Source organism: Cheilinus undulatus, linkage group 20 (assembly GCF_018320785.1).
Source record: "Cheilinus undulatus linkage group 20, ASM1832078v1, whole genome shotgun sequence".
NCBI lineage: Eukaryota > Metazoa > Chordata > Actinopteri > Labriformes > Labridae > Cheilinus > Cheilinus undulatus.
The window spans coordinates 1277919-1292218 of record NC_054884.1 but is presented as its reverse complement, the minus strand read 5'-3'; the positions used below and the strand labels follow the sequence as shown (position 1 = coordinate 1292218).

At 43.1% G+C, this 14300-nt stretch overlaps 1 protein-coding gene across 1 annotated transcript in view; it reads left to right on the top strand.

Annotated features, from left to right (window-relative positions):
- Nucleotides 1-14300, top strand: part of dnah9 (dynein, axonemal, heavy chain 9) — a 294417-nt gene that overhangs the window by 161026 nt on the left and 119091 nt on the right. Inside the window, exons 52-54 of the mRNA XM_041816205.1 lie at nucleotides 543-685; nucleotides 6046-6207; nucleotides 6469-6702. Coding sequence (XP_041672139.1) covers nucleotides 543-685; nucleotides 6046-6207; nucleotides 6469-6702 — 539 coding nt within the window. The remainder of the gene's footprint in view (nucleotides 1-542; nucleotides 686-6045; nucleotides 6208-6468; nucleotides 6703-14300) is intronic.

The following is a 14300-nucleotide window of genomic DNA, read 5'->3' as shown; positions in this document are numbered from 1 at the left end:
AAAACTTCTGTACCAATTAACTGTTTATGCTCCATTAGACTTCTGTTTGATTATATGCATTTTTATGCAGATCAGAAAAAAGATATGCGGATTTTTACAAGTCAGATTACAGCAGGTCACTTGCCTCCTCATGATAATGGGTGATTATATAACTCTAAGTGAGATAAATGAGTAGTAATCAAACAGATCTTTATCTAAGAAGAGGAAGGGGGCAGTTTTCGAGAGACGGGGTCACTTTGGTGTCCCTCAAGTGGAGCGTTAGGTCAGGAATTAAGCACTCGAAGAAAGTGAAGTTACAGACATGCTCAGTTGTACCTTAAGCAGGTGTCTGCATTAGCATAAGTCCTCAGTATGAACTTCTATTGCCTCCACCTTTATTAACTCACCTACATGTGATATAAGAGTCAAACTGTCAGCTAGGATCCTATCAAAGGTTCTGGAAAGGTCTCTCATAAGTTAAGCTCTCAGGAGCTGATCCTCATGGCTGCTTTGAGTTTGTGGTGGTGTTTGCAGTCTTGATGTGTGTGTTTGATCAATTCCAGGAGAGATCCCCGACCTGTTCCCTGACGACGAGGTGGAGAACATCATTGGCAGCGTGAGGCCAGAGGTCCGAGGCTCAGGACTGATGGACACGAGGGAGAACTGCTGGAAATTCTTTATCGACCGAGTCCGCAGACAGCTCAAGGTGAGGCAGCTGGCTGAGTAGAGGACAGAGGGAGCTGTTTGTGTGCTTTGTTTCTCTGTATCTCACCCCTAAACGTGCAGAATAAGATGCTTTCACTGACTCCTTTAAGCTGCTATTTGGTGTTAATCTCTGTCCTAGAACTGCATCAGTATTTGATCTTCTCTTAATATAACAAAAACATGCCGTCACACCCTCATTTACCATTCCAAAATAAAAAAAAAAAACTCATTGTGGGATAAACATCTGGCTTTATGATGAAGCCCTTCCCCAGACAATTTTCTTTCCTGACATTTTCAGATGAACTCGAACGCTTTCGGAGGCAGCGGACGTCGTTATAAATCACAGGCGTGAGCAGAAAAGCCGGCGTTTAGCTGCAGATAATTTCACCAACGTGTAGCCGCTTTGTTTCCCCGAGGGAGAGAGGGAATCCAGGGGGCTGCTTATCCAGTCATTATTACAGTGTGCACCACCACCCACATCCTCCACCCTCCTCCTCGCTCCATGCTCCAGCCTCCCCGGGCTGCAGAGTGAATAAATGGGATGCCAGTCCCACGGGCGTACGCTTGTTCAGAGTGGATTTCAAACTATTTGGCTCTCTGTCGAACACATTGTCTGTCTGGATGGAGAGAAGCATCGCTCTCCCAAAAATGTGGGATATCTGATTCAGAGTGTTTGCATGGAAATTGTCTCTGTGTGTAACTCTGCATGTAGAGCACTGGATGAATACTAAGCCAGGAATTTAAATCATTATAAGAGACCTCAGAGCATAATCTGACCATGAACACTGGTACCAGCCTTCCTGTGTTCCTGAGATGACTTGAAAAGTGCTGCAAGACAACTATTGAGAAAAATGTGTCTTAAAAAACTGCACACAATATTTTATATTTACAGTTGTAAAGAGAACGGTACAAAATGAATGTCTGTAGCTGCTTTATAATAAAAGATATGGAACAATGAAGAAAGATTATAGATGTGAATGCATGCACATAAACAAATAAGAACGTTTGGCATAACTGTTTCAGAATTAGGTTTTATTGCCAAGTACATTTTCACATACAAAGAATTTGACTTGGTGTTTGGTGCAGAAACGGTTAACAGAAGAAGAATTACTCACAGCTAAATGTAACTAGTTGTACCACTAGTTAAATTACTCTTGCATATTTGTCTGAGCTCTTCTGTTACTTTATCATCAATGAATGAGACAGTGACAAACTTTACATGTTCCCACATTAGCACCAATCCTTATTTCAATCAGAAGGACAAACACTATATCTCTTTTTCTGCTCTTTAATACAAACAAGCAACAGCAAAGTGGTGAAAATCAGACTAAAACTCCTCACAGAATATTACATAAGGACTAAGGCTATAGTATGTAACATTTCCTACCAGAGCCGTTTCTAGCTTTGTCAGGGCCCTGTGCAAGATGTTGTTTGGGGCCCCTAGTTTTCTAAACTACGATGGAGAGATTCCTAAACCATTAGATAATCCACGAACATGCCACTATCTAGTACACTTCATGAGCAAAACAGAAATGGAGGCTGGATTATTCAAACTAGCAAACTGTACTGTCCATACATCCATCTGTCTTCCCTGCTTATCCGAGGTCGGGTCGTGGAGGCAACAGCCTAAGCAGGGAAGCCCAGACTTCCCTCTCCCCAGCCACTTCGTCCAGCTCCTCCCGGGGGATCCTGAGGCGTTTCCAGGCCGGCTGAGCGACATAGTCTCTCCAGTATGTCCTGGGTCTTCCCCGGGGTCTCCTCCCAGTGGGACCTGCCCAGAACATCTCACCAGGGAGGCGTCTTGGAGGCATCTGGACCAGATGCCCAAGTCACCTCATCTGGGTCCTCTCAACGCAAAGGAGCAGCAGCTCTACTCCGAGTCTCTCCTGGATGGCCGAGCTTCTTATCCTATCTCTAAGGGAGGGCCCAGACACCTTGTGGAGGAAACTCATTTCAGCTGCCTGTATCCATGATCTCGTTCTTTCGGTTAAAACACACAGTTTGTTACCAAAGGTGAGGGTAGGAACGTAGATCGACCGGTAAATCGAGAGCTTCGCCTTTTGACTCAGCTCTTTCTTCACTACGACAGACCGATGCAGAGACCGCATCACTTCCGACGACGCACTGATTCGCCTGTCAATCTCCCGCGCTGTTCTTCCCTCACTCATGAACGAAACCCCGAGATACCTGAACTCTTATCCCAGCCGCTTCACACTTGGCTGTGAACTGTTCCACTAAGAGCTGTAGGTCGTGGGCTGATGAAGCCAACAGAACCACATCATCCGCAAAAAGCAGAGACCTAATCCTGAGGCCACCAAACCGGACCCCCTCTATGCCCTGGCTGCACCTAGAAATTCTGTCCATGAAAGTTATGAACAGAACCGGTGATAAAGGGCAGCTCTGGTGGAGTCCAAATCAAAGAGGGAGACTGCAATTAACTCAGTTGAGTTTGCAATAATCCACTGCCACAGTAGTCCAGAATAATGAACAATGCCTAATATCTAATAGCCACTTAATGAATAATTAGTCTTGTTTATTTTAGGCCTATACAATACATTTTAAACTTAATAAATTAATCTTAAGTAATCTTAGAGTAATGCTAAGGGCAAATATCTGAGACATAGCAGATATCTGCACAACACCCTCAGTTTATCATGGCGGCTTATTTTATTCTGACATTAATTTTTATGCATATAAGAGATGAAGACAGGTCATTTTAATTATCCTCAGATGAGAATGAACATTCAGCTTTGGGGTCCCTAATGGCTTGTGGGGCCCTATGTATTTGCATAGTCTGCCTATAGCAAGAAACAGCCCTGTTTCCTACACCATATTTGCTGCCACAAGCCTGTCTATCCCAGCCTTTGTTACCTGTTCCTGTTGTTGAAAATCAAGCTCTGGCCGCTCGGCAGGTGTCTGCATCATGCATTGATCCTGGGCCTCAGGCTCTGGGGTCTCTAGCTTCAAGCTTTGTGTTAAGCTGCAGATGTTTGGAAAGATCTGATGCAGATGTCCACAAATCTAGAACGTCCTTATTTGAATGGTTTCAACAGTTCCCTTTCTCTCCTCCATGGACTCTACTTGATTTGTTTTCAGTGACGCCAGAAACAAGATTATTATTTGACAGCAGCAGTGTGATCTGAGTTAGCAGCTGTAATGACCTACACTACATCAGCCGTCTGCTTACAATAGGTGGACTCAAACTGCCATTGAAGCCGTGGCAGCTTCCACATTGAAATTATGGGTTCAACCAAACTTTGGATCAACCTAACAACCACCCGCCCACTATCTCGACTTCCTGTCAGCTAGCTAGCTAGAATTATGGTTGATAGAAACGTAGCTTCTGCCTGCCGAGCTATCTGTCAATCAAATGAGACGCGCCAATCAGTCCGCGTTCCTAAATATAATTTAAACCAGTAGTTTTCAAAGTGTGAGGCGGGCCTCCCCTGGGGGGCGCCACAGAGCTTCAGGGGAGGTGCGGAATCATAAACCAGAAAAAGGTGATTTGCTTTGCAAACCTCTGCTGTGTGTGGAGCAAAATGGATAAAGTTATAGTTACTATAGGGACTATGCTATAGAGCAGTGTTACTCAACCAAAGGGCCAAACTTTTGAAAAATACCTTTGCAAGAGCCACAATCTAAGAGCTGAAAAGTGGCAAAAACAGCTTGAAGTAGCAAAAAAAAAAATAGGTTAAATGTGGAAAAATAGTCAAAAAGCAAAAAATGGGCAGCAGATGTAGCAAAAATGAGCAAAAATTTTGAAAAAAAAAGTGATAATTAATGATGAAGGGTAGCTTAAATGGACACAAAGATGAAAAAGGGCAAAAATGGGGGAAAAAATGGGAAAAAGAGGCAAAAAGAAGTTGTAAAATGGCCAAAAAAATATGAAAAAGGGGTGTTTAATGGCATTATAACTGAATAAGAGGGAAAGGCAGATGTTTAGGACATTTGCAAACCAAAATATCCAAAATATATTAATGTTAAAAATGTTTAAAGATTGGACATAAATGTTTGAAATGTTGTTGTTTATTTATTTATTTATTTCAATTTGAATCCTTTTTGTGGGTGGGGGTCCACCGAGTGAATATTTTCCTCCTAGGGGAGGCTCACTCTCCCACACTTTGAAAACCCCTGATCTAGACCATTGTGGTACAAAAATATTCATCCCCCATACAGTGATAGCACATGAAGACATTAGCTAATGAGATACGTTTGGTTTTTGAACCAGACTGTAAACCAGTTTATTTCTAGTGTAAAAAAACAGCTTTTTAACACGTATCGTGTACAATACGGTGTTCCTGCAGTCAGCCTCAAGTGGACACCTGCTACATTGCAGTTTTCTGCACTTAAGCATTGGCTTCAGTTTTCCGGAGGTTGCCGCTTGTTTCAGATGGATGAAATGTGTTAACTTGTGCTGAGTTTCACCCGTTTCGTTTTGGCATGGTGTAAAATCAAATTCATGCCGAATCCATTCAGGAGAAGAACAACAACATTGTTTCTGCAAAGTAAACAACTCACTGCTGTTCTTTGTTCTTCTTTTAACCAAGAAATGTCGTCAAGTTCTGATAGAACTGGCGCTTCAGCAGCATCCACGCTAATGTCTACCGCCATTATTGCACCGGCCTCTTCTTGCTGCTTGCTTACGTCACGACTCCGCCGCGACTGAAATTCTGCCCCTTGTTGCTGACTGGTCCTGTCACTTTCTAACTGGGCCCAAATGGTTCAGACGGGAGCTTTGCAAGATGGATTCGCCAGTGAGAAATGGGTTTTGTCCAAAAACAGGACTGTATAACATTTTTATGAACCTGTGCTCCTTCAGGAATAAGGAAAGACAAGTATGTGAGGGATAAAATCGCTGTGAGCTTAGAAGAAAGAACGAAATGTTTTTCCTCTTCATGTTTAATGCATATACAATGGAAGTCAAAGGTATCTGCAGTTCTTTCTATCTTCAGCGGATCATCATCATCTGAAGTGTCTGGTTTTCCTCCTTCGTGTTCATCTTTTCAGTGTGATGTTGGTGAGCATCTGGCTGAGCTCCTCATGGAGCCAGCTGTTCGTCTGCGACACAGAGAATCAGTCTGACTTAGCCCTCAGCTCCACACTCGCTTTAATTCACATGCCTGCTGGAGGCTTTATTTGCTTAATGATGGAGCTGCAAATAATTAATTCTCAGTTTTCTTTTCCCCCTCTTGACCCTGAAGGAGTGTTAATCAGAGCCAGAGTTCCCTCCCCTCCTCCCTCCCTCTCTCTTCTCCGTCTGACTCCCAGAGAGAAACAAAATGACTCTGATCGCGCTGCTGTATCAGACTTCACACTCAATTCTCTTTGACCTTGCTCTCTGCGTGTCTGTGTGTTTTGCAGGTAGCTCTGTCTTTCTCTCCGGTTGGGAGTAAACTGAGGGTTCGCAGCAGGAAGTTCCCCGCCGTGGTGAACTGCACAGCAATAGACTGGTTTCACGAGTGGCCACAGGAGGCGCTGGAGTCGGTCAGCTTCAGGTTCCTGCAGGAGGTGGACAACATCGAAGTGAGAGAGGCTCATGCTTTAATATTTTACACACAGGGCTAAAACCACCCACAAAATGATGTTCACTCTCTGAAAGTATAATTTAAAATGTCAGGCAGCGTGACACCACCACTGTGATATTAATTCTAAGAGCAAACCGGAGGCCATGAGAATTAAACTCAGCGCCCAAGCTTCAGGAAATATTTCTCTGCTGATGAATCTGCACCGTCACCTCTTTTAATGCCGACTTACCACTTCTGTGATTTAAATTCTCTCCTGCAGCCTCAGGTGAAGGAGTCAGTCAGTAAATTCATGGCGTACGTCCACATGAGCGTCAACCAGACGTCCAAAGAGTTCCTGGCCAACGAGCGGCGCTACAACTACACCACCCCCAAGTCCTTCCTGGAGCAGATCAAGCTGTACCGCAGCCTGCTGGGACAGAAGAGCAAAGACCTCTCCAACAAGATGGAGCGGCTGGAGAACGGCCTGCAGAAACTCAAGGGAACATCAGCTCAGGTAGTGTCCTCATTATCATCTCAAAAGCCTCCTGTGGACAAGTGTTGCGAATTAGCACCTGTGCTAAAACACTCAAACAATGCATCTGGTTTGTCCAATGTAATTGTGATGTCCACATCAAATAAACAATAAATAAAAAAATATATATATATAAAAATACACCAAAGGTTTCTCAATACAGCTGTGGCTTTGCAAAGTTTATTTATAGCTTTAGCCCTCTTATTATATGAAGAGAGCAGCTGTCCTGCTTGAACCATGGTTAGTTTGGACAGCTTATATTTTCATTATAAATCCAACGTGAGACAGTGATGTATAATCAGTGTATCAAAGACATGGTGTTTTTATCTGTGAACAATGTCATACGATAATTACATACGGATAAAGATGTAGATGTAGTCAGCGAACTGAGGGTGGACACCCGTCCTGCAGCCTCCGTCTGAAATATATCCACGCAGCTGAGAGAGGAGAGGAAATCCTCTTTCCCTCAGCCTCAAAACTTTAAGCCTCTGCTGCTAGTTAGATAGCTAGCAGCTAGCTGGTTGAGGACGCTGCCTGGGGCGGAAACTGTCAACAAGCATGCAGGGGGGAATTTCAAAATAAAAGCATAGCTTGAAGCATCGATTTAGATTGATGTTTTGAGTTTCCATCGATCTGACTGGATCTTCAATCAACCAATCGGTGTATCGATATTCATCGATGAATCGTTACACCTCTACCTGGTGGCTCCTCAAGCTACCAGTCTCAGGCGTATGAAATGTCTACATCAATTAAGAAAGTAGTCCTCTTTTACATGTATTGTTAGTTGAATGCTGTAACAGAGGTAAAAATATATCACACACAGTGATAAAGACTTAGTCCAAGACTAAGAGGTTACTCCTCATGATAAGCCATATTTAAAGACATGCCTATCTTTAAAAACACCCAGATATCTCACTGTTCTGGTGTGTAGAGGAAGAGAATCCTATGTTTCCAGGCATAAAATGAAAGGCTCCCACACTCATCTCCTGTTAAACTGTAGTGTCCTACATATAAATATATTTCTCAGTAACACTCCTCCTGCCTTACCAAACTTCTCCACACTAGTTTTTCCTCATGTTTTGAGTAACTCTGTGGTAAGTGTGTGTTCAACTATAGAAAATATAGCAGAGTGTGTTTCCTGTGGAGGAGATTGTGAAGCAAAGAACTCATAGACTGAACCACCATTATGAGAGTTATAGGTTTGAAAATAACTGTACCTGTCTGTGTTATCGGTTATACAGTTGTTCTATTTGGGCTCAGTGAGACCCTGATCCACATCAGGTAATGAATCCCCCTCACCTTACAGCACTGCTGGGCCCTGGATGCCATTATTTAGCTAAAAATAGGAGCAAGTTTACATTTCTATGTTTTTCACTGTCAGCTGTTGGTCTGATGGAAGACATACTGTCTTGGAACAAATCTGTAAAGTTACGATAAAATCAGGATGGAAACCCTTTATGAACTGCATGTAGATAGTTTATAGGTAATTACAGTGCTGCGAAAGACTATTTCCTTCCTTCCCTTCCTTATTTCTCACTATTTGCATATTTATCACTCTTTAGTGTCAGACTAATTTTAATATTACACAAAAATAACATGAATAAATGCGTAAGTTGGTTTTTAAGCTGATTTCATTTATTGAGGGGAAATGCAATCCAAACCTACCTAGCCCTATGTGAAAAACCTCCTCCCAGAGCTAAAATGAGACATAATAACGTATTATCATAAAGGATCTGGGAATGCTAAGTAATGTTCAGTGTGATTTTAAACCAGGTAAAAGATTGACCTTAGATATTATTTAGCACAACAATGCCTAGCTCCGTCCTGCTGCAGGGTCACTTTATATTAACCTTATAAAACATTAGGGACTACTTCAGTGCTGAGAATACCAATTAGCACCAATAACCTTCATCTATTTATCAAACAAAGAGGTAAAAATATGTTTGAACATTTTTAAAACCCTTTCATGGTTTTAATTGTGCCTGGCATTGCTGCTGCAGGATGCAGTGTGTGTGGTTATTAATAGACTTCATCGTTTTTATCACTGATCTACACCAAGGTAGAAGGGTTAGAGTACTTTTAAACTCACATTGTCATGGATCCCAGTATAGCAGTGCTCATTAAACAGTTTGTCTTAAAAGAAGATTATACCACAACGCTGTGCCTGGCCATGGCAGATGAGTTTCTCTGCGCTGGTATGCATGCGGGTGTTTGTTGTTTGCTAAATTGGCCCGACATCATTAAAGGGGACATATGTTTACAGGCTTTTCTAACACAAGTGTGTGTCCCTGGCCTGTCCACAGTCCCTTCAAGTACCACAAAAATCCATTCTCTGTCCCCCTCTTTCTCTCCACTTTTCAGAAAATGTGTCCTGAAACAAGCCGTTCTCAGATTTTACATCTAGTGACCTCATCAGGGGCCTAAGCACCCGCCCCCAGGTGTGGTTGGCCCTCCCCCACTTGGAGGAAGGTCCCGCCCTCCTCTACTGACCCTCTAATCTACCAGCTGAGATGCTGGATAGCTCAGTGGGTTATCTTGCTTACTGCAGTCTGGGAGATTGATGGTTCAAGTCCCAGTCCAAACTATGGAAAAAAAAGTGTCTGTAATACGAGTGCTGCATCCATTTCCTGAGAGGGGTGTGGTCAGGGGTGGAGTCAGATAGTTAATTACCATTTAAAGCCACAAACTCAGAAACAGCTGGTTCTGAGCAGGGCTGAAACAGAGGGCTTTTTAGACATGCAGAAATCCAATACTGGAGTGTTTTTACAGCAACAAACTTCACAGGCATGTTTTGGGGACCTCTGAGACTGATATAAAGTTGTCTTAAAACCGTATTACTGTATTACCACCCATTGCTACTGCTAACTGCTAAGCCTCTCATGGTTACGTTCGGCAGAGAGCGGGTGGAAAGTCCTGACAGGAAGGCAGCAGCTTTAACTTAAGTGGCTACTGGTGGTGAGAGGCTTTATTGCAGTTTTAAACAGCATTTGAACAGGGTTTAAGGACTGTTTTTTTTTCTTGAACTTAGGTTAACTGTCTTGCATCTGAATCCTTGTGGCTAGCTAACTGCGTGCATCCCTAGACTTGATATGGAAGATGTGAAAACAACTGTGCTTGAGTACTGGGTGCTTATCAGCAAGCAGAGATGTAAAGTCAATTCAAAATGTCTCCTTTCTTCAAGAGCTGCCATATCCGTGCGGAGCAGGCCCATTTCAGCATCCGAGCTGCACCGTAGATGTGGAAGTAAGAAGAGGGTCATTGTTAGCATCTTGAAAATAATAGAAGCATCCATAGTAAAAGGAGCAAGTCAACCCAAGAGGCTAAGATTTGCAAACTAATTCTGAGCATCCCACCACCTGCTGAATCAGACAGATGCATGCTCAGGCATGAAAGGATGTGACTAATGTGAAAGCAGACCAGCGGGGGAGAGGGGAGGGTGGAGCAGTCGTGACTTATGTGAAAACACTTAGTTTTAGGAGAGTTATCATTTTATAAAACTTAATAGAGCAGAAAAGTACCTTGTTAACTTTTTGTCCTCTCATTTCATCATTTTAAACATTTCTTTGCATCTTTTAAAGCTTCCTTCTTCAACACAAACACCTGGATCCATTAGTCCTGATGTTTACCATACGCACGCTCACACCTTAACGGCTTTGTATGAATAATGTAACAGCAGGTCTGTGTGTGAAACAGCTCTAATTATAGAGGATCTACCACACATACATATACATAATTTCACCCTTACATAGCGCTCTGATCCACAGCTTTACATAAACATGCCCACACACACCCACCTGCACAAAGTCACACATAAACAACCCTAACACACAAGCGACACGGTGTGTGTTTGCTGTTTTTGTTTCTCTCCATCCAAACACACATGTATAGGGGCTGTATGGTAATAGAGGAGGCTCCTAATTAGAGAGCTCACCCTTAACAGCAGCATTAATGCAGCGCTGCTATAAGAGCTGTTATTTAACATTCACAGTGAGAGGATGTGTGGCTCACCGGGGGCTGCTGCGGTCATGATAAACAACCGGGGTTAAACCACTGTGTCTGTGTGTGTGTGTGGCCGTAGCAGACGCTGTAGAAGAGTATGAGTCACCCGCTCCCCAGAGGACACATTAGCTCCATGCTTTCCTTTTTTCTTCATCAATTTCACTCAGGTACAGTCCCACCTTTGGCTGCTGCTGTCTTTGTCACTGGATTTTAATGTGAATGTGTGCATGTTTGTTAGCGCTCACCTACTCTTCTGAACATAAATGCTCGTTTAGGGGCACACAAATTTACCCTCTATACCAGGATGCATTGTTAAAAGCTTAGTAGTAGTAGCATCTGTGGAAGTAGTACCATTAGGGATGGGCTGACTATGGATTTTAACACCATAACTATAGTGTGGAAAATAACACATTTTCACGATTATCACAATTATGTTGCATTTATTTCTAAATCTGTAAAATAAAATAAATGTGATATGGAAATTTAATATATAGAAATTTAAATGTTTTTTATTGCTGCCTTTTTGAAACCATAATAACACAATCAGATAGTCTGGTTAAAAAGTTCCTCTGTGGTACAGACCTTTGCTGTTTGGTTCCACTTCAGTACTAAAGCTAATGTAGCATAGCCCATGCTAACAGGCAGCTGGACTGCTGATGCAGTACGGCTGGTGTCACACTGTTTTGTTTCCATCTACTTTGCTCTGAAAACATCGTTCCACTCCCTTGTTTGTAAAGAGAAAAAATATATACTTTTTACAGTCATTAGGATTGTTTAAAAATGACTTTTTAAACCCCAGTTAACCAGGACACTGTAAAATCACCTCATGTGTCGTTAGCATAAGGATGTGCATGATTAGCTGGTGAAACCATAAAAGTATGGATGGGTGGATGAATGGATGGATGGATAGATAATGGATGGAGTGATGGATGGATGGGTGGATGGATGGATGCATGGATGGATGGATGGATAGATGGATGGATAAATGGATGGAGTGATGGATGGATGGGTGGATGGATGGATGCATGGATGGATGGATGGATCGATGGATGGATGGATGGATGGATGGATGGATGGATGGATGGGATGATGGATGGATGGATAGATGGATGGGTGGGTGGGTGGATGGATGGATGGATGGATGGGTGGATGAATGGATGGATGGATAGATGGATGGATAAATGGATGGAGTGATGGATGGATGGGTGGATGGATGGATGCATGGATGGATGGATGGATAGATGGATGGATAAATGGATGGAGTGTTGGATGGATGGGTGGATGGATGGATGCATGGATGGATGGATGGATAGATGGATGGATAAATGGATGGAGGGATAGATGGATGGATAAATGGATGGAGTGATGGATGGATGGGTGGATGGATGGATGCATGGATGGATGGATGGATAGATGGATGGATAAATGGATGGAGGGATGGATGGATGCATGGGTAGATGGATGCATGGGTAGATGGGTGGGTGGATGGATGGATGAATGGATGGATGGATAAATAGATGGATGGATGGATGGATGGATGGATGGGTGGGTGGATGGATGGATAGATGGATGGATAAATGGATGGAGTGATGGATGGATGGGTGGATGGATGGATGCATGGATGGATGGATGGATAGATGGATGGATAAATGGATGGAGGGATGGATGGATGCATGGGTAGATGGATGCATGGGTAGATGGGTGGGTGGATGGATGGATGAATGGATGGATGGATAAATAGATGGAGTGTTGGATGGATGGGTGGATGGATGGATGCATGGATGGATAGATGGATGGATAAATGGATGGAGGGATGGATGGATGGGTGGATGGATGGATGCATGGATGGATGGATGGATAGATGGATGGATAAATGGATGGAGTGTTGGATGGATGGGTGGATGGATGGATGCATGGATGGATGGATGGATAGATGGATGGATAAATGGATGGAGGGATGGATGGATGCATGGGTAGATGGATGCATGGGTAGATGGGTGGGTGGATGGATGGATGAATGGATGGATGGATAAATAGATGGATGCATGGATGGATGTATGAATGTATGTATGCATGGGTGGATGGATGGATGCATGGGTGTATAGATGGAAGCATGGATGGATGGATGGATGGAAGGATAGATGGATGCATGGATGGATGTATGAATGTATGTATGCATGGATGGATGAATGGATGGATGGGTGTATAGATGGAAGCATGGATGGATGGATGGATGGAAGGATGGGTGGGTGGATGCATGGTTGGATGGATGGATGGATTAGAAATGATCATTTTTGTCATTTCTGTACTAGTGAGTTGTACTGAAATAGAGTGTAGTTGCAAAAGAATTGTAAAATATTATACAAAGTTAGAATGAGAATTGTCATATATGGATTTTTCTGGCAGTCACAGCAGGAAGAATAGTATGATAGCAGTTCAGTTATAAATGCATGGTAAAGTGTAAATGTCCCAGGCTTATCTCTAACCTAAAGAAGTCAGGCTCTTAAAACTGCAGAAAAAAAAGATGGCGGGTTTCTGTGCAAGGAAAAATAAGTGCAACCATAAACAGGAGCATCCAGATGTCTCTTTGTTGCATGAATGAAGCTGAATTTAGTCTCCACGAGTCTATAAGCCTTCACACACGTGGATGGATGTTTGTAAAGTCTCTTTCTTGGGATCAAATCTGAGACTGCTTTAAGAAACAATAGTTGGAATCTGAATGTGCAGCAGCAGCAGGGAGGGAGAGTGGGCTGTTTTCTAAAGACAGACATGTTTTCCTGCTGCAGATAAACACAGCAGCCGCTCACAAGCATTCAATATCATCCACATCTCCCACCAATTAGTTTGTCCTTCTCTCCTCTCTCTCCCCCTCGCCTATTCATCATGTTGATGGCTCACTCGGTGCTCGTCTGATGTTCGACTGAATCTTTTCGCACAGAACCGTCGCAGCCCGAAAGGGGCCGTCTTCCCCCCAGGCAGATTTTCTTCCTGTTTGTTAATTAGCTGAAAGACAAGCATGAAAAACCGTCTGTTTTTATTTCCCCTGTGCAACGTTTTGATGGAGTCGGACGCTAACACAGAGCCCTATTTGTCAGGGAGTTATGAGGAGTTTGTAAAAGCTTTAATTTCTCTTTACGACCGCCTTTGGTCTGTGCATGTGTGTGAAGGAGTGAGTGTGTTTCCTGATAGCAGCTCTTGATCTGAAAGCTTTTATTTTTTCTCCAGATATGCACGCCATTCATCTTTTTCCTCCCCTTTATCTGCTCGGACTGAATCAGATTTTTTCTACCAATGGACTAAAGGTCACAGCTTGGTCTGCGGCTCAGTCCTGCAGGGCACAAAATGTTTCCCACAAAGGTTTCGTCTCTTTGTGCAGCCCATTTGTTCGCCGCCTCTAAGCCACAGAATCCTCTTTACCGCATTGAAGTATTGAAGAGATGTTTAGGTTTCAATTAAACTGCCATTGAGCTCGATTGTACTTCCAATAAGATCCAACGAGGATACAAACAACAAAACAAACCATCAGTCCTTCAAACCCGCTTCGAGATTTAATTAGATGATAGTGATAGATTCATTAGCGC